The following is a 22,828-nucleotide window of genomic DNA, read 5'->3' on the forward strand; positions in this document are numbered from 1 at the left end:
GAATTTGCAAAATCAACTAAAAGCACAGCTTAATAAATACCAAAATCCGTAAAATCGAGTACATGAGCTGTGAAAGCAAACTAAGGATATACCTCCAGAATTTTTACAAAGATACAAATAAGGTATGCCAAATCCCATCCAGGAACTGAAACAGGCAAAAGAGTACTGAACATTGTGTTAGTAGTTCTTTTTTTTCGTGAAAATTGTTAAAAAGCTCTTAAAAATATATGAGTGTAAAACTGTAACATCTGCCTTAATTTAAATTTTTGTCTGCTGGTTTTTTTATTGTTGTTGTATTGACTTCAAATCATTATGAGAGAGGGGGTAGGGATGTACCAACTAGAATATACAACATAAGTATGGAAGTCGTTAGAACTTGGAAAGATAGCGATGGCTGAAACAAAAAGTGTTAAAGCATGTTACAGTTTTGCTCGTCACTGTATTAACATCTCGGCTCGCACTTTCTGAATAGCCCTGAGGCTTTATTTAGCCCTGAATTTATTTATCTGTGGAATTTCAAAAGTACTTGGAAATTTTATCCCTCAAGAAGTCGAAAAAGCGACTCTCTTTTAAACTTGGTGAATCTCAAAAAAACATGTGTTAATCATATTTATTCTGATTCAAATTAAAAGAGGAACGACTGAGATAAAGCAAGGCAAGTTACCTACAAAGAAGTTATAAAACTTATTATATTTTAAGAATTTCGCCAAAATATTTCAGACAAAAAACCTCTTAAGTTTAAACTGATTTATCATCTGAGGAGATTTTTTGGAAATACTATTTTCGGAAACTAATTTTATTTATGAAAAACTCGATTTTTTGTAGGTCTTTTCAAATCGAAATATTTTGGCGAAAGTTTTAAAATATAATACATTTTATAATTCCGGTTAAATTAAAACCACGATTTTTTTTTGGTGAGGCATCCTAATACAGATACATACATTTTACCCTCTGTGTCTAAAGCGCTTTTTGTTTACTTATAATTTTTCGTTTTTCTTTAGATTCCACGCTGTTCACTTTGATAACCAAATATTGCTCGGTATCCAATTGACGTGAATTTACATTCAATTTTCCATTTAAGAATTTTTTTCGAAGGTGCCCGTAGCAAGGAGACATGAAAAAATAAGAATGCAAAAGAAAAAAGAATTGCAGAAAAAATCATAGTCACACAGTTGACGTGTGAAATAAGTCTGCGTAACATCTATTGGTGCAAGGCAAAAATGGCTGCGCTAAACATTGCGATTCCGGCCGTTTTGCGTACGCCAGAAACAAGACGAAAAATGAACGTTTTATTAACTGTACTACATTGTGAAAAGCAGTCGGTGAAGTTGAAGATGAATAATACTGACAAGCGTTGCAAGTGACAGGCGAACATAGCGCCTGACGTGTATTGAATGTCATTTTGTCCGAGTTGTGTTGAGTTGAGTTGACTATAAATTTCCAATTTGTTAGAAAATTCTGCAATTCCATTGCTTTGTTTCTTGCAGTACGCTTGCATTTCCAATTTCTTGCCCGCCATTTGCTACTTTGCAGTTGTGATTGTTGTTTTTTTTTTTTTTTTTGGTTAAACTTCAGCGGCATAGCTCTTCTGCACTTTTAATGCGGCAATGACAACGGTCTTGCATCAAACTGTGAATCGATTCGATTTCGCGTAGAAAATTTTCCAACTTATCTGGACGTCGAAATATATTTGGATCTACTGTGACATTATTGTCTTTCAAAATGCGCCAACGTTTCATGCTATTCACAATATCCTCACAAAAGTCGGTTTTATTTTGTGGTTGCTTTTGTTTACGTTGTCCAGGCTTTGATTTGTCTGTTGATTTCGAACGAGGAGACTCTGTTGAAAAAGAAGAAAAGTTCAGAAGAAATTCAATACAAAAAGAAGAATAAAAGAGAGAGAAAGGAAACAATGTAACCTTTTCAGTCTTACCTTGTAGCACATTAATGTCAAACCGGCCTAATAAAATATTTGAGGAGACAAAGTTCTAAAAGCAGCAAAAGCTCGTCCCATGAACCGAAGCTCCGCAAAATAGACGATATCATTGTTTACAAACACCCAGTCTGTGTGTAAAGTCCTTAGGTTTAAACAGCTTTGCTGAAGGAAAACACCGGAAGCAGGCTAGCTATCGGTCAGGCTGCCTAATGTTACGTATTCAAGTAAAGAAAAGGAAAGAGCACTCGGCCCACTTTCCGGATGCCGTTTTGGCATCGAAGGATGCGGTATTCCATCCACATCGGACTGAAAGCTGGCCAAAGGCTTAATAACCAGTGCAGCGGGCTCTGGATTCTTTCGAACGGTACAAGGCTCCCGGGGTGGATGGCAAAAGTTCAGTGCTGCTAAAACGGGGCGAAAAGCTCCTACTTTCACAGCGTGTTAACATCATGAGCGACAGTCTAGTACAGGCTCTCATCCCTGACGTGTGGATAAGGGTCCGCGTTATCTTTCTAGCCCGAAAGATGGTAAGAGGGATCAATTTCTCGCTAAGTCCCACAGGCCGGCAAGTCTCACCTCCTCTACGCTGAAAGCACGCGTACAAAGTGGCCAGATCCACAGGCACCGCACTGTATGCCCTGACTAAGGAAATTTAAAGAACTTTTGGGCGTGGAGAGACGACGCTGTGTGCCTTTCTTGACACCTAAAGGGCTCTCGATAACACTTCGAAAAACGCAAAGTACAGCCTACCATCCGAAGATGAATTGCTAGACCGCTAGACACCAGGATTGCTGAAGCTGAAGTCAGCCATGGATATACAACAAGGCGACCAGGAGTACATCTTTTATGTCACTTATGGTCCTCTCTTCCTTTGAGGTTAAATCCTCATTGGTCCTGGAGTGCATAGAGAACTTTAATACCCTTGCTAAGAATAATACTAGCCAATAGATGTGTGTACTAGGGCAAATGGGAGTCCAAGGAAATGAGGAAGCCAATCGGTTAACCAGAATTGCTGCTGTTCTGAAAAAACGACACTCCTTTGGAAACTATGTCGATAAAAGTTGTGCCGAATTCTCTACAAGCAAGTAAACGGATAACGAACTCTATATGATTCAAGTTGGGAAATACAAGGCTGAAAGGTGTATACTATACTTTCTGAAGAAGCCCGATGGGTTTATTAACAAAAGCAGACCTGGAACAAAAGTTATAGCTAAGAGGTTTTAGGTAGTCAAGAACTGATAAGAAGAGCACGTAACCAAAGAGACTCAAAACTATTAACTGTGGTACTGCCTCATCACAGGTTAGGTTAGGTGAATTCTATTCACCTTTTTTTTTTGTTGCTGAAGTCCTGTGCTACACTTGGCAGGATAACAAGAGCTCAAGGAACGATATAGGATGAGCAAATACGATTCCAAGTCCCTTTTTCGACAAGGTTGCAAGCTGACTTAACTATCGATAGCTTGATAAATTTTTTGAAATGGGCTGCGCTCAGCTGGGAAGGCCACCATGCCGCCATTGGTGTTGACTCCTCGAAGTAGTCAAAGATGTAGACAAAAAGGAGCATTAGATAGCGCTTCTCTGGGTTAGATCGGATATCACCCTTGGGATATTTTTCAGAATGCACGACTTTCATTCGTGGTTACCGATTATATCATCTCTGGATAATCTGGAAGCGGACGGGAACATCCTGCCTCAGAGTTTTATTAAGGGAAACACGTACAGGCCCATCAACCTCTTTATGTGCTCAAGATTATCAACCCTTCTAGACAACCGCCAGTTACAAATTACACTGGGCGCTGTCTTCTGAATATGATTAGAATTGAGTATAACCGCATTCAGTTTTTGGGCAAACTTTACTTCAATGTGGATCAATCTCAACTTGTGGAAATTGGAACGCATTCACTCATTCAATAAATGTTCAAACAATACATCTTAGTGCTAATTAGCGTCAAAGACTTCAACCAATCATTACTCTCTTTGTACATACATATACTTACGACCACTTTTCTCCATATGCCTCGAACCACTATGCTTTCGTTGTTTTTGAACGCCTGCTTTGGCTGCTTCTTCATACATATTCAATATCTCATACATGCGACGATCCATATCTTTAGCCTTAAAAAGGGCAGTACATTTCGGTTCACAGTGTCCGTGAACATTTGGACCAGCATATGGTACAACTGTACTATAAGCAGAGTCTTCGAACTTTTTGCGCGCATTGTTGGAGCGTTTCTCCAGATAAGTGCGCAATTGGCGTACGTAGATGTTGTGTTGTTTAAAAGACATGGCGGCGAGTAGTTTCTCGACTTTAGATAGGCAGCTGAAAGCGTGTGAAAAAGTATAGTGAGCACACTTTTTCTACATACTAAATACAACAACTCACTGTGAATTCCTCAATGAGTAGACACCCGGTATTTGATAGGTGCGCAACATATGATGCAACTTGAAAGCGACGCATTGCAAGAGATCCTCTGCGGTAAGCACTTGCGACTTCAGCAGCTGATTGTGATCGTGTACGTACTGACGTATGTACCAACCGCGCCAGAGTGCTTGTATCTTTTGGGCTTGTCGAAAGTAGAACTTCTCTGCTGCCTCTTGGGTTTCTTGTTCCAGTTTAAGATAGATCGTGCGTTTTTTGTAGAATTTACGCCATTCATATTGTATGCGTATGGCGGCGCTGCGTTTACGCTGATAGATGCGTTGATAATACCAGCGTCGAAGGTGTTTTTGAATTGTACGCGCAGCTTTGAATTGAAAATAGTCCAGTATGAGTAGAGAGGTGCTGAAATGAGGTTAAGCGTCACTTGCTAAATGGTGATGGAAAACTATTTACCGTGACAACTGGATTACAGATTTTTGCTTAGTTTCCGAGGCGGACCATAATTCTTCATACCTGTGGGAAAAAAAAATTTTTGTTTACAACTCACAACTCATTTTGAATACCAGTTACAGCTTCAAGTTTTGGTTCAAGATCTATGAGACTACGATAGGCACTCCGACGCTTCATCCGCCTGCCTCATATCCCACTCTAACGTCAAGCATATGAAGCACTAAGCAAGCTTGCTGTGAGCACCTTTGTGGCTATAGTTTGGCCCCAGAACTAATGAAATGCGAGAATTCTAACTCAAAATTACTCCCTTACGGCGCTATTGAGTGCATTGAGAAGCTTGTGGGAGCTACTATGATATGCAGCTTGTATGTACCTATACATGTGTTCCAGGCTGCAAGGGAATGTAGGGAAATAACAGTCCCATAATTTGAAAGAAAAGCTCGGTCAAGGGAGGAGCGTATAGACCTATGACGCTTTTGCGTCTCAGAAAAGCCATATTAATGCGGCTATAGCTCAGATTCATATGCCCACTCTATCCGTACTTTCCTCAGAGTGCTGATCTGACTACCAGTTTTGATTAATTCTAAATTTTTCTTCATATTTGGCACTAGAACCATTTGTCGGTTTGGGCTGAGATCTGAAAAGCTTCTTCAATTGCCTCTCCCGTGTGCGAATTTGCGCGAGTTGCTCATCCCAAGTGCCGGCAGGCCCTTCTGTTTTCTTCGTGGGTGTCCTTACTTTCGTTGTTCGCCCATGGGTGCCAAGTCGAAGGAGCCTTTCACTGGAGCGCCGTTGTCCAAGCCAGTGTCGTCACTTGCTTACCGAACTATATGACCGTAACCTCAGCGTTTTTCTTGCCACAACTGTGGAATTTTACATGATAGCCATTCAATACCGACCAATTGCTCACAGAGTACAGCTTAAGGGACAGAAGTAGTATTCGATGTAAATTTTGTCCCAACTTTAGCTTGCTCGCATCCCCTGTCATCGGATATTGCCTGGACACTGCAGATGTCTTCCGCCGTAGTATCCGCACTGCAAAGTAACCCATTACGTTTTCGCGGTTTTCTCACTGGCGTGCTTCATCCTCAGTGACCAGACTAGATGATCTAGTCTTGGCTCTTTTACAGGAGGCCTTGAAAGATGCGTTCTTGCCTCTACAATTGTGTTATCTCTTATCACCGCCTTCTGTGAGCTGTTGGCACTAACCCAATTTGTTAGTAGTGAAGTTTGACCAGCTGCTTGAGCCGTTGACTTTACCAGCCAATTTTCAGTAGCTGAGCTTGACAATTGCCGTTATTATTATTGTTATCGCTTTTGTTATCGAATTTTTAATCGACATTGAATAACTCGGCGAGCGGGGAGACCAGTATGTTTGCATGCATGTATTTATATAAAAAAAAAATATTTATTGGTTCAAAAATGGTGGGTAGGCACAGTGGCCAATGGCAGAGTTCGTTTGCCACCTCTGCATGGTTGTAAGTCAAGCAGAGTCCGAAAATTATCGATATTTTTATCGAATTTTTTATCGAAATTTGTATCGATTTTGTTATCGATAATGTTATTTATCGATTTTCTTGTCGATTTTGTAATCGATTTTTATAGATTATCGATATTATAATCGATTTTGTTATCGATATTTTCATCAATTTTTTAATCGATTTTGCTACCAATATTATTATCGATTTTTCTATCGAAATTTTTATCGAATTTGTCATTGATTTTGCTATCGATATTTTATTGGTTTTGTTATCGATATTTTTATTGGTTTTGTTATCGATATTTTGTTGGAAGTTACTACCGATTTTATTATCGATAGAGTATAAAGATAAAAATGAAGATAAAGGAAACCAGAATAACATTAATAAATGTAATTAGAAGGAACAGGGGTAAAGGTAGGGATCTAGATAGAAAAAAAGACAAAAAATATAACCTTAAGCAAAAGCATTTTTTTTTTTTTTTTTTTTTTTTACGAGGAGGAAGCATCGAATGCCTATACCAGTCAGTGTGGGACTCTAACCCGAACTAAACCTCCTACTGTCCGAGTACCGAACCCCCCGGTACCACCGTCAAGTATTTCGTCGGGAGGCGGTTGAGCACTAGGCTCGCACGTTCGTTCCAGTCGGTTTTACTCAGTCCTGGGCTACGCCTAGTAGGCTTTGCCAAGTCTTGTTTAAGGATAATTACCCTTTTTTAACTATTTATTCATTTATCTCTTAGATACAACTTATTATTTTCGCCTTTATAGACAGTAAGAGCAAAAACCTTAAAATGCCTTATGCGACGAGTTTCAAGCCCGCATACGTATGTATATTGCCTTTGCAGTTTGAACGGTCTAGGTTCCAATCCGCACCAACGCCCCGTGTGGACAAAATTCGAAACTGCACTTTATTTGCGGCTGGAACTCCCTAGGTTTCAGTCCGCGCCTATTTTCGATTGCAAAAATTTTTTCGAGGTTGCCACTTGGGCGGCTGGAACGCCCTAGGCTCCAGTCCGCGCGTATTTATCGATTTCAAAAATTTTCGAGATTGCCACCTGAGCGGCTGGAACGCCCTAGGTTCCAGTCCGCGCCTATTTTCGATTGCAAAAGTTTTCGATATTGCCACTTGGGCGGCTGGAACGCCATAGGTTCCAGTCCACGCATATTTATCGATTTCACAAATTTTCGAGATTACCACCTGAGCGGCTGGAACGCCCTAGGTTCCAGTCCGCGCATGCGCTTTAATTGATAGATTTCATGTTCAAGGTGCGGTCTGAAAGCACAACTTTCTAAGCCGCACTGCTCGAGCGGCTGGAACGGCCTAGGTTCCAGTCCGCGCCTACGCTTTGGTTGGTGAACATCATAGTTTAGTTCCAGTCCGCGGCTATGCTAAGAGTTGGCTTAAGCACGGCTGATACGCCGCTGTCTCTCTAGGTCCCTCAGTTCCTTCAAAATCGAAGTTAGTGTATCGCTGGTTGATGCCCATTCGCTGGTTCCTTTCACCATATAGTCGACTACTGACTGTGCGTGACTGCGTAAACACCCCTTCAACGGCAAGTTTAAGTTGGTTCATCTGCCGATGGAAACGAGGGCACTCAAAGAATACGTGGTGGACATCTTCTTCCACGCCACTTAGATAGAAGTCGCAGTACGGGTCGTGCTCATGTTTGAATTTAAACAGGTATGCCTTAAAACAGCCATGACCACTCAAGAACTGGCTCAGATAAAAATCTACTTCGCCATGCGTTCTATTAAGCCAGGATACCAGGTTTGGTATGCAGCGATATGTCCAACGACCTTTAGTCGTAATATTCCACCTGTTTTGCCACTCCGTAACGCTGCTTTGCCGGGCTTGATGTCGGTCTAATTGAGTTAGAGTAGGCCGCGTGGATGCAAGGACCGTCGATTCTCTTGCTAGTATATCTACGGGTATCATACTGCCGATTACGAAAGCTGCTTCGTCCGACACTGAAGGCGCTGCAAACTCGGAGCGCGCATAAACGGTATGTTGAGTTGACTCCGCGGAAGTATGATGGACACTGTGCGGCGTTTGACCAAATTGGGGCCGCATACAGTATTTGGCTTTTAACCACGCTCGCTAAGAGTAAACGCCTGCGCTGTTTCGGTCCTCGCGTATTAAGCATTATTCGCGATAGTCCCGTGATCGTTGAAGCTGCTTTCTCTCTCACATAGCTCAGGTGGGCGCTGAAAGTAAGACGCTTGTCTAGCACCACTCCCAGGTATTTAATTGTGGGTTTCGTCGTGATGGTGTGGTCGCCAATTTTTAGCGCTACCTCCTCTAGTTTCTTACGACTCGAGATAAGTATTACTTCTGTTTTTTGCTCGGCTAGCTTCAGGCCGAAGCTATTTAACCAGCTATTAATCACGCCGACTGATGATGCTACCTTTTCGCATATGACATCAAGCAGTTTCGCAGACACTACTACCGCAATGTCGTCTGCAAAACCCACTATGGATGATCCCTCAGGCAATTCGGTACGGAGAACTCCATCATACATAATGTTCCATAGCAAGGGGCCTAGTACGGATCCTTGTGGAACGCCACCTGTTATCTCAGCCCGTTGCAGGCCCTCCTCCGTTTCGTACCACAACACTCGCGAATGGAAATAACTTCGTATTAGTCTCCGAAGATAATAAGAAATGCCAATGCTCTCCAGTCTATCGAGTATTTTAGCCCAGTTGGCAGAGTTGAACGCGTTCTTTACGTCTAAGGTAACAATAACGCAGTATTCCTTTGCTCCTCCCAGCCACCGTGTACCGCTTGTTGCATCCCGTGCTAACTTAATGACTTCTGATACCGCATTCACAGTGGATTTCCATTTTCTAAACCCGAATTGGTTTGCCGATATACCGCCTTTCTCTTGGACTTCCCTTTCGAGACGTTTAGCTATAATATGCTCCAAGATTTTACCTGCTGTGTCTAGCAGACAAATAGGCCGAAAACTTGAGGGATCATCCAGAGGTTTACCCGGCTTAGGTATTAAAACCAGCTTTTGCCTCTTCCAGATTTGAGGGAAAGTTCTATTCGTGAAACACTCATTAAAAACTTGTAGGAATAAGGAAGCGCACTGGTGGACTGCAAGCTTAAGAGCTATGTTGGGTACGCCATCGGGGCCAGGAGCTTTCTTTACTTCCACCTTCGATGTTGCGAGTGTGATTTCTTCTTCCGTTACAGGGTCAACAACACTCAACGTCTCGCCATCCATAGTGGACACTAACGGTCTCTGTACAGGAAATAGTGTCCCCACGACGGACTTTAGGTATGCAGCGTTTGTCGGGTTCATGTTTCTGCCTTTCAGCTTTTTTGAGACAATTTTGTAAGCCGAGCCCCAAGGATTCCGTTCAGCATCATCGCAGAGCTCTAAGAAGCATTGCCGTTTACTTTATTTAATTCCTTTCTTTAGTGCGTCGCGTGCACTCTTATAGGCCGCACGAAATACCACGAAGTTGTCTCTTTCCCTGGCTCTCTGAGCATTTCGCCTACATCTTAGACATTTCTTTCGCAGGTCCGCTATGTTATCGTTCCACCAGTAGACCGCATGACGATACGTGGAGGAAGTTCTCCTGGCCATTGATGCATCGCAAGCTGCGCGAATGTCGGCCATTAGATGCTCGGCCATGGAGTCTGCTGACCCTTGGTAAACGGTGGATGGTAGCATGCTGGTAAACGATTCGGGGTCGAAAGTACTGGTTTTCCACCCGTGCGATACTCCGGGGTCGTGAGTCCGCTTAGACAGTTCTCGTCTGCAGTTGATATTGCAAATTAAAGCTGAATGATCACTTTGCGTATAACACGTGCTATGTTTCCATTCAGTGAATCTATATAGCCCGGAACTGATAAAGGTCAGGTCTATTATTGACCCAAAACCGTTTCGGCTGAAAGTGTGTTCAGTTCCCGTGTTTAGTAAAACGACGTCCAAACAAGCGAAAGCCTCCAGAAGAGCTCCCCCTCTTGGGCTTGTACTGCGGCATCCCCACTCTTGCGCCCACGCGTTGAAGTCGCCTGCTATAAGAACATTCTGCCTGCCACTAACATCAATTGTTAGATTTAACAGTATATTTTCGAATGCCTGTATACTTATGCTTGGCGCAATGTAGCAGCTGTATACGTACAAGTTGCCGATTTCCGCACCAACGAAGCCATTTTCGGACACGGCACCCTGCATCCAGCGAGCTGGGTTCCCGCATGACCAAAGAGCCGCTTTTCCGCTTTGATCCTGAAGCCAGCCATAAGACGATTTCGATTTGTATGGCTCACTGAGTATCGCAATATCGATTTTTTCCTCTAATATTGTTTGCGACAGGAGGTCCTGCGCCGCTTGGCAGTGGTTGAGGTTAAGCTGCAAAAGTCTCATCATACCTTTATTTTGCTTAGCGCCAGTTGATATACCGGACAGTTGTTGCCTCCTGCCTGGTGGCTGGTAGGATTGCTGCCGCGTTTTACGCATAATAAGCACCGTGGTGCATTTGTGCATAGTTTGGCCGTATGCCCAGTTTGACCGCACTTGAAGCACGATTTGCCAAAATCGTCGCTGCTCCGACAGCCCTTGGATATGTGGCCGAACTCAAAACATTTGTAGCAGCGCTTTGGCTGTATTTTATGTCTTATTCGGCAGATAACCCAGCCAATTTTGATTTTACCTTGGCCTACTAGCTTATTGGCAAAGCTCTCGGGTAGGAGTAAGGTTGCGGTCTGTGTGCCTCCGTACGCTTTTCGCATCGACCGGATATCGGATACTAGCACTTTAGTGGACCCACCCTGACCATTTAAAGCTAAGCACACCTCTTCGCTTGTCGTAACTTCGTCGATATCATCTATCTCTATATGAACCATTTCAGTTACACCCAGAAAAAAGTCAGCTAAATATATTTCTCTCAAAACATGATTTGGTAAATATAACCAAATAATGTAACTATAACCAAATCATGTGTTGAGGAAAACATATTTAGTTGACGTAACTAAACTCTTTTCTCAGTGTAGGGTCCTGACTTCTGCTTTACCTGCCAGTACTCCTTCGACTGCCTCTTGAAGTTTCGCATATGTATGTATGTATGTATGTATGTATATTGGTTATGAGACAAAATAGATATGTAACGTAAGTTTCACTTCTCCAGTGTGCCCCAGGCGCACTTACTTTTTTTCTTGAGTACTTGTCAACCTACACCCTATAAAGGGTGAACTACTCTTTCTTCATCACCTTTATTCATTGGTCTGCTACACCTCTAAGGTTTCTCATGGATACACCAGAGAATTCTAAAGAGGTAAAGATGTTCCAAAGCAGAGATACTCAATAACTTTCCAAACGCAGGTCCAATCGGGAAACAATTATGTACCAGAAAAAAGGCTTAACGGTTTAAGTGAATTTTTAGCTTACCAGCTTTCGAAATCGTCCTGTGAGAAAAATATATGATTCGAATCGTTAATGCTCTCCATCGTACGCAAGGGTGTACCCGATTCGGCTTCCTTCAAGTCTTTAGTATTTTTTTCCTTTTTGCTCGAGCGACGCAACGGTTTTTTAGTTGTAGCCATTATGTGTGTATAAAAATCAAAAATAGCTGATGACACTTATAAAAGTTTTCTAAAATATGCGCTGATTTAGGCTCTGCAACGTTTTGGTTTGTTAAGGAATTGCTAGCCTTTCAAAAACTATAAAAGTAAATAAGTTTATTTTTATTTTTTTTTTTTTGAAATACACCTACTTATTTTGATTGAAAAGAAAGGGAGTTGCCATAAGTTTTCAAGTCATTACTTACCGGCATGTTTATAAAAACCTTTGAAATGTACTTTCTTTAATTTTTGCTAAATTAACTCGTTTCCTTTATTCATTTCATCTAATAGTTATTTTTCATTTATATACATATACTTTCTTATAATAACAATAACTTAAATTGACGAAATGAGAGTACAAAACTTTAGAGAGTGTGAAAGCAAATGAGAATTTCGAATACTTAACATTATAATTTAAATTAATATATCTATTTTTTATAATTTACAACTTAAAAATTTAATATTTATTTTTTTATTGTGCGCAATATCTGAACGATTTGGGTTTGATGAACTTATTTCAATATATATTTTTTTAAATTTAAGTGCTTTTAAAACTAATAATGTACAATTTTATGAGCTAGAAATAGTACATACATGTACATACATACGTTAACAAGAAGTAAATTTTACTAAATATACAGTCGTGGAAACTATTTGACTGCGTATAAATACAAACATAAAAAATTTGGAAAATAAGTTTCGTAAAAAACTTTTGGTGGAAAATAATTTGCGTGTAAAAATGTTGTTCAAAATATTTTGTCAAAAGAATTTAAAAAAAAAATTTCATTTTATTCCAAAATTTTTCGAAAAAAAAAGTTTTGTGAAAACAAATTTTTTGTCAAATAAAACTTTACCCATCTTTTTTCATTACATGTCGGTGTTTTTTTATTTTTTTTTTTGGAAACATTAATTTAAATAGAAATATTTTAACATAAATTTCATCATAAAAATTTTATATCGCATTTATCATTCGCTGAAATATTTTTCTTGCCTTAGATTTGCGGTTTCAAAAATTAAAAAAAAAACTGCGTAAGAAATATGCCTATAAAGAACGGGAAATTTGAAACAAGTCTCGTGCAACGGTAGCGAATAAATGATTCGTTTTAAATCAAAAACATCTTTGCGTTTGCATGAAAAAATTCTGTCAAAAACGAAAATTTATTATACCTATTTTTTTTAGGAAATAATTTTACTTCATTAATTTTTATTTTTCTTATATTACTTGTTTTTTATGTGTGTTTCTTGAAAGCATTTATTGAAAATTTTTTTGTTTAGAAAAATTGTTATTAATGTTTGTGTTTGGCGAATAAATAATAAATTTTTTAAACTTATTTATTGTTTCCGCTACTGAAAAAATAATTTAGAAAAAAAAAATTAAATACTCAAGAATTTTGTACGAAAAAAGTGTTCATGAAAAAAAATGTATAAGAAATTTTGTACGAAGCAAAAGTTTGATGGCAAAAAAGAGTTTTTCTATCTATAAATAAAAGTTTTTATGAAAAATGCTTTGTATCCTATAATATGGGTTTTTGTGTTTGCACGCAATATTTTTGTAGAAAGCAAAACTTATTTTTAAGAAACGAAATTTCCTTGAAATTTCTCATAATTTTGTATAATTTTCTATTAGATCTTTTGGTGCAATATTTTTTTTTGAACCTTTCCTTTAATTTCGTTTAAAATATGTCTTATTTTATTTATTTATTTATGTTTCGTAAAAGCTAATCTAAAAGCAATTTTGCTAAAAACGTATGATTTCCTTACTGCTAAAAGTGTGCTTTAGGATTTTTTTTTTGTATTGCAATTTTTTTCGTCGAATGAAATCGTATGCGCGTGCGTTTGTTCTAATTTCCTTTTGTTTATATTTTTTTAAATCGTTTTAGTTCTAATATCGTAAGCGTGCATGGCCTACGATAATGAATATGCAATAATTTTAATTTTTTTCTGCTACCAATTTCTCTCTATGGGCATTTAAAATTTGTGTAAATGCAGTGAATTGTTTGTAGTAGACTTTTTAATAATTTTTTGTTTGCGTCGAAAATATGAATGTACATAAGTTTTTTGTGTGTTGTCGAGAAAATACTTTTTTGGTTAAAAATACTCGTCCAGTAAAGGTGAAGTTTTTTGATATTTTTTTTTGTTTTTTTGCATAAATAAATATTACGCTTTTTAATTTCGGTTTTTATAAAATTAAAAAAAAAAAAAAACTTAAAATCTTGCTTCTTCCTATGGAAAATGTCACATCCACAGTCGGTGGTAAATTTGGAAGAAAATGCAAACAAAAATTTTAAATTATATTTAATTAAAAACTAATTTTTTTTTTAGTTTTAGCACTTAATTAATAGTTCTTTAAAATGAGCAAAATTACGAATAATTAAAATAAACAAGTGTACTTGAAAGTACTTAGTATCAAAGTATTATATATCGAAAAAGTTGCCGAGAAAATTTTCAAGGTCATATCTAATTTTTAAATTAATGCGCCAAGTCGTTAAAACCAAACACATTATTTTGCTCAAATCAAAATTCTACATGTGTAAATATGTATATACATACATACATATTTATGCATGCATGCATGTCTGTCTGTATTTGCTTCTTAAAAACCAAACTGTTTCTGGAACATTGTCCTATCACATTTTACATATATTTTTTATAAAATAATAAAAAAATAAACACTTCGTATGTTTATATATATATATGTCAATTAAATAAATCAGAAATATTGTAATGTCTTCTGAAATGTGTGCGTTACTAAATAATGTAGGCGTTGTTGCAGTGCATGGTATAATACAAAAAAAAATATAAAAATTAAACAAAATACAACAGAAAATCAATTTTTGTCAGGAAATGAATAAAAAGATTAAAACGAAAAAAATCTTTATCTGCATGTATGTATGTTAATATTTTTAATGTGGTTTTAATTACCAATAAAAATTTACAATTGCCAATTGCGTAAATAATGAGTAAAGAAAAAAAAAATAAATGCGAGCAAAATCCATGCGTTGATGAAGGGTGACACACGCAAACGCCTACAAAATGTATCATTTATTAATAAAATTATCATTGCTAATTAAAGCAGCAAATATTGATTTCCGCTTATTGGTTTTTATTAATTCATACAAATATAATACACAATTGAGTTTAAAAATTATACATAAAATAATAAAAAATAATATACAATAGCAAAATATTGTGTAATTTCAAAGTAAATAAAATAGTTTAAATTAAGATTTAAAATGAGAATTATAATTTTGTTTGCTTTAGTTGTAATCATTTGTTTTTGTTCTCAACTAAAATTTGTTGCAGAGCTGAGTGACATTTTCAGAGTTTTGAGTGCATCGTCACGGAGGGGAAATAAAGGGTTTGAGGCTGTGATTAAATTTGTGGAAAAGGTTTAGCACTCTGCTGTTACAGGTTGTTGAATACTGGTTGCGGACTTGGCAATGGTAAAATGCGTGAGTTACGATTTTAAGGTCGAAGTGACCACGTTAAGGGTAATGGACGAACCCAAAATTATTGGAAAAAACCTTAAAGAACTTTTAGGAAAACTATGAGTTGTCCTTTATTGAATTACGATAGTTAAGGAAAGAAAAAAAGTTACCCCGCATAATGCTAATAGGGTCTAAACTGCTCTAGTAGAGATTTTTAGCTCGACAAAGTATCAATTTATGGACCGGGTGAAAAAATACCCTCCTTTTCCGAGAGACAGTCTCGTAAAGCATTGGTGGTTAGTCATAAGCCGGAAAGTCCACTTCGTGTGAACTAATGCTCATTAGGCAATGACCTTTTGGAGTTCGAGCCGTTCAAGGTTTGTAAAGCTTTTCAATGGAGAAAAGCTTTTGAGAGGAGCGAGCCTCATTGCGTGGCCTCGACTTCTCGATATTTATAAAGATGGTAAGGATCCCTTAGCTTCCATTTGTCTTTCAAGCTTTTCAAGCTTTTGGGTGTATCTACCCCTCTTTGCAAAGAAAACATTTCATAGACCAAATTCTTGAGGGGATTTCTAAAATATATTTTTACGATATTTTGTGACCGGTTCAAGAAGCGTTTGTTCACTAAGTCAAGACTATTTTAATTTAAATAAGCATCGGTAAGGATCGTTTTAAAGCTTCTACGTATCATTTCACCGAGAAGAGGTTGCCTACGCAGTGAGGTGCTTAAAAGGACTCAAAACATATTTTTACATTGAAGACTTTCCAAAGAAGTATTAAGCAACACACACACACTTCACTTTCGGTTAATACTTATACGGAGTTGGGTACTAGTCCCAGAAAATACTGCATGAACTTGAACTATTTTCAACTCGATGGGGTAAATAAATTAAATAGTTCCAGCCTTTTAATTGTGATGGCTAACTTATGACTTAAAGTTTGTAAAGGAAGATAACTTTGCGGTATGCGATTTCGGAAAGTTATTTCGCATTTCTAATCTCACATTAAATTTATCTTTAAGTTTTGTTGGCATAATTTCTTAGCAAATACAGTTTATAGTACTGGTAGCTAAACAGCAAACCAGTTGGAGCTGGGTTTAACTGTTTGGTAGAGGAAGGAGCCATAATATAATAGTCCTACTACCAAATTCCCTAAAGTCAGTGTTAAAAAACTGCTTTACGAAATTTAGCTAAAAAAACTCTACTGAGTCTAATATAGAAAGTCATACTTTATAAATTTGTATTTTTTTTTTCATAAAAGAAATCCCTCTTTTCCCTCCCCTTCCTCATGAAAATGTCACTAGCAACAAACTTTATTAGTTAAACTTGACTAAAAACCTTTAAATATACACATAATAAGAGCCAGTGCCCACTACTCAACTGCATGAGCACCACCCTCCAATTAATCTCGCTTCAGCTCTCACCTACTAACGAATCTTGCAGCTTACATAACCTTCTCATCTATGCCATAGAAGAGTGTGACGTGGTTGGACTATGACTCAAGCTGGTCGCCTCGGAGCTGGGTACTGTCCTATATCGATTCTTTAGCCTAACGCTGCGCGTAGGCATACAAAATTTCCACACCGCCAGCGCACAAATGGCAAGAAAAGCCACGAAGACTGTAGCGCCAATGTAGCGCACTACGGGGCGTGTAAAGAACGTACGCACGCTGGGTTGGTAGACAGTTGGCTGCGGTATGGGTGGCGAGGGTGCAGATGTGGAGAAGGTATACCAATAAACAAAAGTTGTAGCAGGTTGCGTGGAAACGGTGCTGGAATAGGGAGAGCTGGTTGTAGGTGTTGAAGGCGTTGCCGATGGGCTTGCTGTGTAAGAGTATGGTGTACTGGTAGTCGAACTTAAAGTGTGTGGGGAACTTGCTAAGGAAACTGTTGTAGAAGTAGTTGAGGCAGTTGTAGTGGGCGCAGTTGTCGGATACGAACCAGATGCTGTTGTGGTACTAAACCCAGTTGTGGAACTAATTTTGGTGGATGCCAAGTGCGATGTACTTGCGTTGCTGGAGTTGGTGAGCGTTGTGGACTCGGTAGGGCTACTGGCAGCTGGAGTTTCAGTGGATGATTCCGTGGAAGACTCACTTTCCCTAAGTACCACAGCTGACACTGTTGTTGTGCTCTCAAGCATTGAAGTACTGGTAGTCGTGCTGAGGTCTTTTGTGCTCTGAGTACTCTGGGTCGAGGATTCCTCATTGGAACTTTCAGTGTAGGTAGGTTGACTAGCTGTGCTTACTTTAGAGGTTGTCGATGATGGTTCCGTGAACTCCGTTTGGCTTGGCATTGTAGGCGAAGAAGTGTAGCTCTGCGCAGCCAATACAGATACTGAGAAGCTTTCGGAAAGATCGTCTATTATTTCCTGAGTCGTTGAATCGCTGCCTTCAAATGTGAAATTGCTCCTAAGGCCAAAATAGCCGTCAGCTGCAATGTCGTTAATATTTCTAGTACTAGACCAAATTTCAGTGCTGCTAGAAGAGGCTTCGGTTATTCGACTGGTTGTGATTGATTCTGTACTTGTAGATTCACTATGAAAACCAATGAGTAATGTTGAAGATTCAGTAGAAGCCTTAACTGTGGTTGAAGTCTCGGTAGAAGGCAAAGTAGATGCAGTAATCATTTCCGGTGATGCACTTCCCACCGTAGAAGACACTGTAGTCGTTTCTTTCAGAAGCCTCTGCTCCCGACTAGTGGAATTTGTTGAGTTCTCATGGACCACCAAAATATCCTCCACTCCTGTGGGACACTGTGGACAACACTGCCCCTCTACTTTTATCGGATTACTGCAGCCCACTGGCTTACATAAGCTCTCCACACATTCCCGAACACCATTGTCACAGCGGCATTTCGTACAAAAATGGTTTTCATACCACTCGCTGCCATGTAACTGCGGTTCCTGCAAGTTATCGGAGTAACAACTGCGCTCCGTCTCCTGCTGCTCCATTTCGGGGCATTCATTGTGACAGAGCTCTACACCTTTCGGACCGTAACAGCTGCAGCGTGTACAAGCATTTTGCCAGTAAGTCTGAATAACGGTCGTATCACCGCATGCCGGTTTCGGTTCGCAAGCATATCGCGGACAGCAATCACCTGGGGAACCAGCAGCTTCGTGTACCCTAATAGCCACTTCACCTGTGGAGCATTGTGGTATCGCCTCACAGGGTTTACATTCACAATCACTCGCTACACTGGAACGGCGAAGCCTTCGTCGGCGTCGCCGATTTTCCTCCGCTACACCGACACAACATATTCCCAACAGACGCTGGTGCTCATCAAGATCATCCATATTTGCGTTGTCAAATACCAGTTCACGTTTAAATTCCTTTTTGGGCTCTAAAAACTCTGTACCCAAACTGTCCGCGGACTGAGTTGACGTTGTAGTTGTAGGCGAGGTTGTAGCTGTGGCTGTGCTGGTATTAGTTGGCGCCATAACAGCACTCACGTGCAACGGCAGTTCATCGTATTGATGCTGAATTACATCAGCTGGCTTGACGTCATCATCGTAGAACTCATGTGGTGGCAAAAATTCATCAGGTCCATACAGTACGTCGACAATGGGCGCTGGGTGCCGCTCCACGCTATCTGGCGGGCAGAGGCTAGTTTCCACAGGACATTGCACCTGACTGCAGTCATCATCGAAAGAAACTAAAAGATAAAAATAGATAAGAAAGTAGTATGAGTTAAAGAATGCGTATACTTTTTCTATGGAATAGAAATTTCAATAAAAATGGGAAAAAGGGGTCAATCGAAAGCCGGATTAAGTTATTTGGGTGCGCTGAGCTTCACATTATCGTAGGCGTTTTTGGTCTAAATCCGGGTTTATAACATCCACGTCGCCTAGGACAGCACTGCTGAATTTGAGCTGCGACTACTTGTCATAGAACAAACGCTAGTAGGTAGGTAGTGCGAGCAGTACTGGCGGGAACAACGACTCGGATCATCTTCTTGTTAGAGCCAAGATACGCGTATGGTATGAAAATCTAAAGCCCAATGTCAACGAACTGATTGCGCTTTCCACGTGTGGCTTTAGGCTTGGTTAACCCACCATATACAGAGCTTCATTGAATGCAAGGGTCCAACCTTCCAATTTATTGAGTAAAGATTTATTAATGAACACAGTTGGGTTTAGCGGACTAAAACTTCACCCTACGGCTCTGCATGATTCATGCTACTACGTTAGGGTAGCTTAAGTGGCAAACCCGCGAGGGATTCATTTGGACGTTTCTTATATTTCCCATTTTTGTATCACTTATTACCTAAATTATATGGAACTGGGTGCTTAAATGGAGATTCCGCTGGCCGATTAAGTCCCCTCCATACAGTTCTTCAGAAACGTTAATAAAGAACGAGCATATAAGTTTAAGCCCTGAATAAGTCTTGCAAAATGAGAGAGCTGATAAGGAAATGCTGAGATGATTGCATCTCGTCATTATCCATGTACCACATGGCTTATAATTGGTCAGATTCTGGTTAAGACTTCTTTCAGAATCAACAGTTGGTCGTTAGCTAGCTGGAGAAGCCAACTTAAAACCTCCGCGGTCGACAATCGTTCTGAGAGAATTTGCAATTTATATTCGTGGTTTTCGCACAACGCTTGCTGAGCCGACTAAAGCCCATTTTTGCAAAGAGTCGCACAGCTTGCTCAAAGGACTCTTACAGCCTTCTGTTAGAAGAGATCAAGTTAAGGGTCGTCTGCCAAGCCCATTCATTAGCCTGTGACATGAAAACCAAATCAGACGGGGAAAGTGGACAGACATTCCTCGGCCAGTTTCGATAACATCACAAGCATTAGTAGCGCTCTTATTGCTACTTGGCTGTCGGAGTTGATAGTTACGCAACTAATCGGTATTTCACTGGTATGCTGCCACTTAATAGGCTCCTGCACAGCGACCACATCTACTTGAAATACGCTACATAAATCCTGTTACTGACAGAACACGCTTAGGCCAACTCTTCCATCTAACTTCAACCCGCCCATGAATATGTTTACTGCGTCTACTTTCTACAGGCTGCCCCAATACATTTCACTTATTAAAGGGAAATGGGTGGAAAATGATCTAATTGTTAATCGAAACACACTTCGTTACTCAACGATCCATTTCTTCAGGTATGAAGTTGGAGTTTCCAAAAATGCGCTCTAACTTTTTAGCTAGTGTAGACTTTTCCAGAAATATTTACGAGACAATGACCCTAATCAACGCAATTCGCTTGATTATGATTTCACACATCTAGTAGACTAGCTTTAGAAGAACCAGAGAGTAGCGTGCCATCTAAGATCACGTCCAAATACTTGACCTTGTCAGAGAGCACAAGTGATATGCCATGGATTGAGGAAAGCTGTGCATTAGGCAATTTTTATCTCCTGGCGATGAGCACGAGCTTTCTACAGGATTTATTTCGAGTATGTAGACCATTGTAAGATCAAACAATTTTCAAAACTTTCTTCTTACGAAGAGCACCTCGTCGTCAGCGTGGTCTATAACTCGAACACCTCTCTTTGTGTGAGAACTACTCTCCCTGTGCGGTATCTCTAGTTATGAAAGTTGGCGCTGCCTCCCAATATGCTGGAGCTAGTCGTTTTCCTGGGTGGATTACAGGGGTGGATTTAGAATTTCTCTGACTATCAATACATACATACATATGCATACATATGCATTACAAAATGTTGATAAGGCTCGCAACTATACAAAACTTAGGTGCCCCTCGCAGATTGAATTTTTGTGCAGCATCTTGCCCCTCCCCTTCACAGGCATGTTGGCAATAGTACCACACTCTAAATAAACTGTCATTGCATTTTACCAAGTAGTTTGTACCTTAAAACATGAGGCATCATGTGGCATGTGTGTATGCACAAAATGTAGATGGGGCTAACCAACCAGGCGTATGAGTAATCTTCCGTTGTATATGTATTTGCTGTTGCTTTCCGTAGAATACTTGATTCTTTGCACAACTGCTATTGTTTTAAGCTCTTATTTTGCATACTTTTCTATGTGCATATATACATTCACATACATATATATGTGTGTGTTGCATGTGCAATGTTGTCGCTTGTTGACAGCAAATTGACATTTCAGCTTTCCTGCATGCTGCGGTTGCAAACGAAAATGTAAACAAACAAACTGAGACGTCCTGTATTTGCGCAAATTCTTTGATACTCACATTTGCTTAGCTACACACATTATTGATGTGTGCTGATATGTGTGTGTGTGTGCATGTGTGATTGTATGTGCATATTTGGTTTGGCTGCATGCTTTTGATATGCAGATTTGATTCTGTATGTGTAAATGCATACCTGATAGCCAAGTCTTTGCATGGCATGGATTATGCCGCACAATGCTTTCAAGTACTTTTTGTGGGGAGAAACTTAAAAAAAAAGAAAATACGACAAATACAAGATCAACTTAAACAATGCAAACAAGTCTGCAAGTCATTGAATATCCTTTCTGCAACATTTTCTACATCCAATGTTTACTGATTTAAATCATTCGATATCAATTGCCACAAATGTATGTACTTCGATACGTTCTTCCACCGAACCAGTTAACCAACGGTAACCTCGGCGGCAAGCTGAAAATTATCGCCTCGCTGGTAACAGACGGAGTTCCACAAAATCTGTGCCTACTTGCGAGCCATTTTAATGTCTACCTACGAGAAGACGTTTTTTCCAACAGCTGGAAGCTGCTTAAATTGGTTCTTATACCGAAAAATCATGGTAATTTTTCTCCCACTGGATATCGTCCACTGTGCATGCTGGACCTCACCGGCAAGCTGTTTAAGCTTTTCATTCAAAAACAAGTTGTAAACCCAAGTGGAAATCTGTCAAGCGACTAGCTCGGCTCTAGGAAAAAATTATCTATCACAGACACCATCGAGGTCGCAAAAGTAAAAACCGAAAAGGCTATAGATGATGGCAAGCGGCTCAGGATAGTTAGCTGGCACCAAAGAATACTACCAAGTCAATGCATATACAACGCAGCATCTTTAGGTCTACTAAAAAGTCACAGTTGGTGTGCCACAAGGATCCGTGTTAGGTCCTCTTTCGTTTAGTATCAATCATTGTGACCGCAAAATGCACACGGAGGTGGTAGTTACTGCGGAGCATGCTATAGCACGGTAGTCGTACCCATAAATCGCCGTAAAAAGGTGGAGAAAATGGTCATCCGAGCTGGTGACTGCAACATAAAGCCCCAACCATGCGTGAAGCACTTAGGGATATTGGTGGATCATCCGATTATTTTCCGTGACTGCTTAGAACATTCTAGTAAAAAACCTCCGATTGCAGAGGAAGCCCTGGGCTAGAATAATGGCACACTTTGATGGACTCAGGCAGCTGGCCAGACGGGTTCCGGCTGGAGTGCAAACTCCACGTACCGCTTGTGTATTTCTAAAGTTTGCTCTGAATTCATCATAGCTGGCCTATGTTCTATGTAATGGCGGAACATGTACTTCTTGTATGCACCCGTTTCAAAAGACTAATGAACAAGGCAGAAGATGGGCTTGGCTCCTTCCTGAAATGATACCAAAGGTGAGTGCTAACAAGTAGATTCCATTAGGACATACAAATAGCCTACTGATCAAACC

General features: G+C 39.7%; 2 protein-coding genes across 2 annotated transcripts in view; both read right to left on the reverse strand.

Moving 5' to 3' along the window:
• Window positions 1-1,458: 1,458 nt before the first annotated feature.
• On the reverse strand, window positions 1,459-11,797 carry LOC118739500. Its single transcript, XM_036470862.1, has 5 exons — window positions 11,643-11,797; window positions 4,770-4,829; window positions 4,320-4,718; window positions 3,920-4,256; window positions 1,459-1,805 (listed from the first exon to the last, which is right to left on the reverse strand). The coding sequence occupies exons 1-5, from the start codon at window positions 11,795-11,797 to the stop codon at window positions 1,572-1,574; spliced, it is 1,185 nt and encodes a 394-aa protein (XP_036326755.1). The 3' UTR covers window positions 1,459-1,571.
• A 3,246-nt stretch (window positions 11,798-15,043) lies between these two features.
• The window catches only part of LOC118740207 (mucin-5AC-like), a 38,746-nt gene continuing 30,961 nt past the window's right edge, over window positions 15,044-22,828 (reverse strand). The window contains exon 2 of the mRNA XM_036471705.1: window positions 15,044-18,892. Coding sequence (XP_036327598.1) covers window positions 16,704-18,892 — 2,189 coding nt within the window. The 3' untranslated portion in view covers window positions 15,044-16,703. The remainder of the gene's footprint in view (window positions 18,893-22,828) is intronic.

This window comes from Rhagoletis pomonella, unplaced genomic scaffold (assembly GCF_013731165.1).
Source record: "Rhagoletis pomonella isolate Grant_MI unplaced genomic scaffold, Rhpom_1.0 Rhpom_scaffold_00005, whole genome shotgun sequence".
Classification (NCBI taxonomy): domain Eukaryota; kingdom Metazoa; phylum Arthropoda; class Insecta; order Diptera; family Tephritidae; genus Rhagoletis; species Rhagoletis pomonella.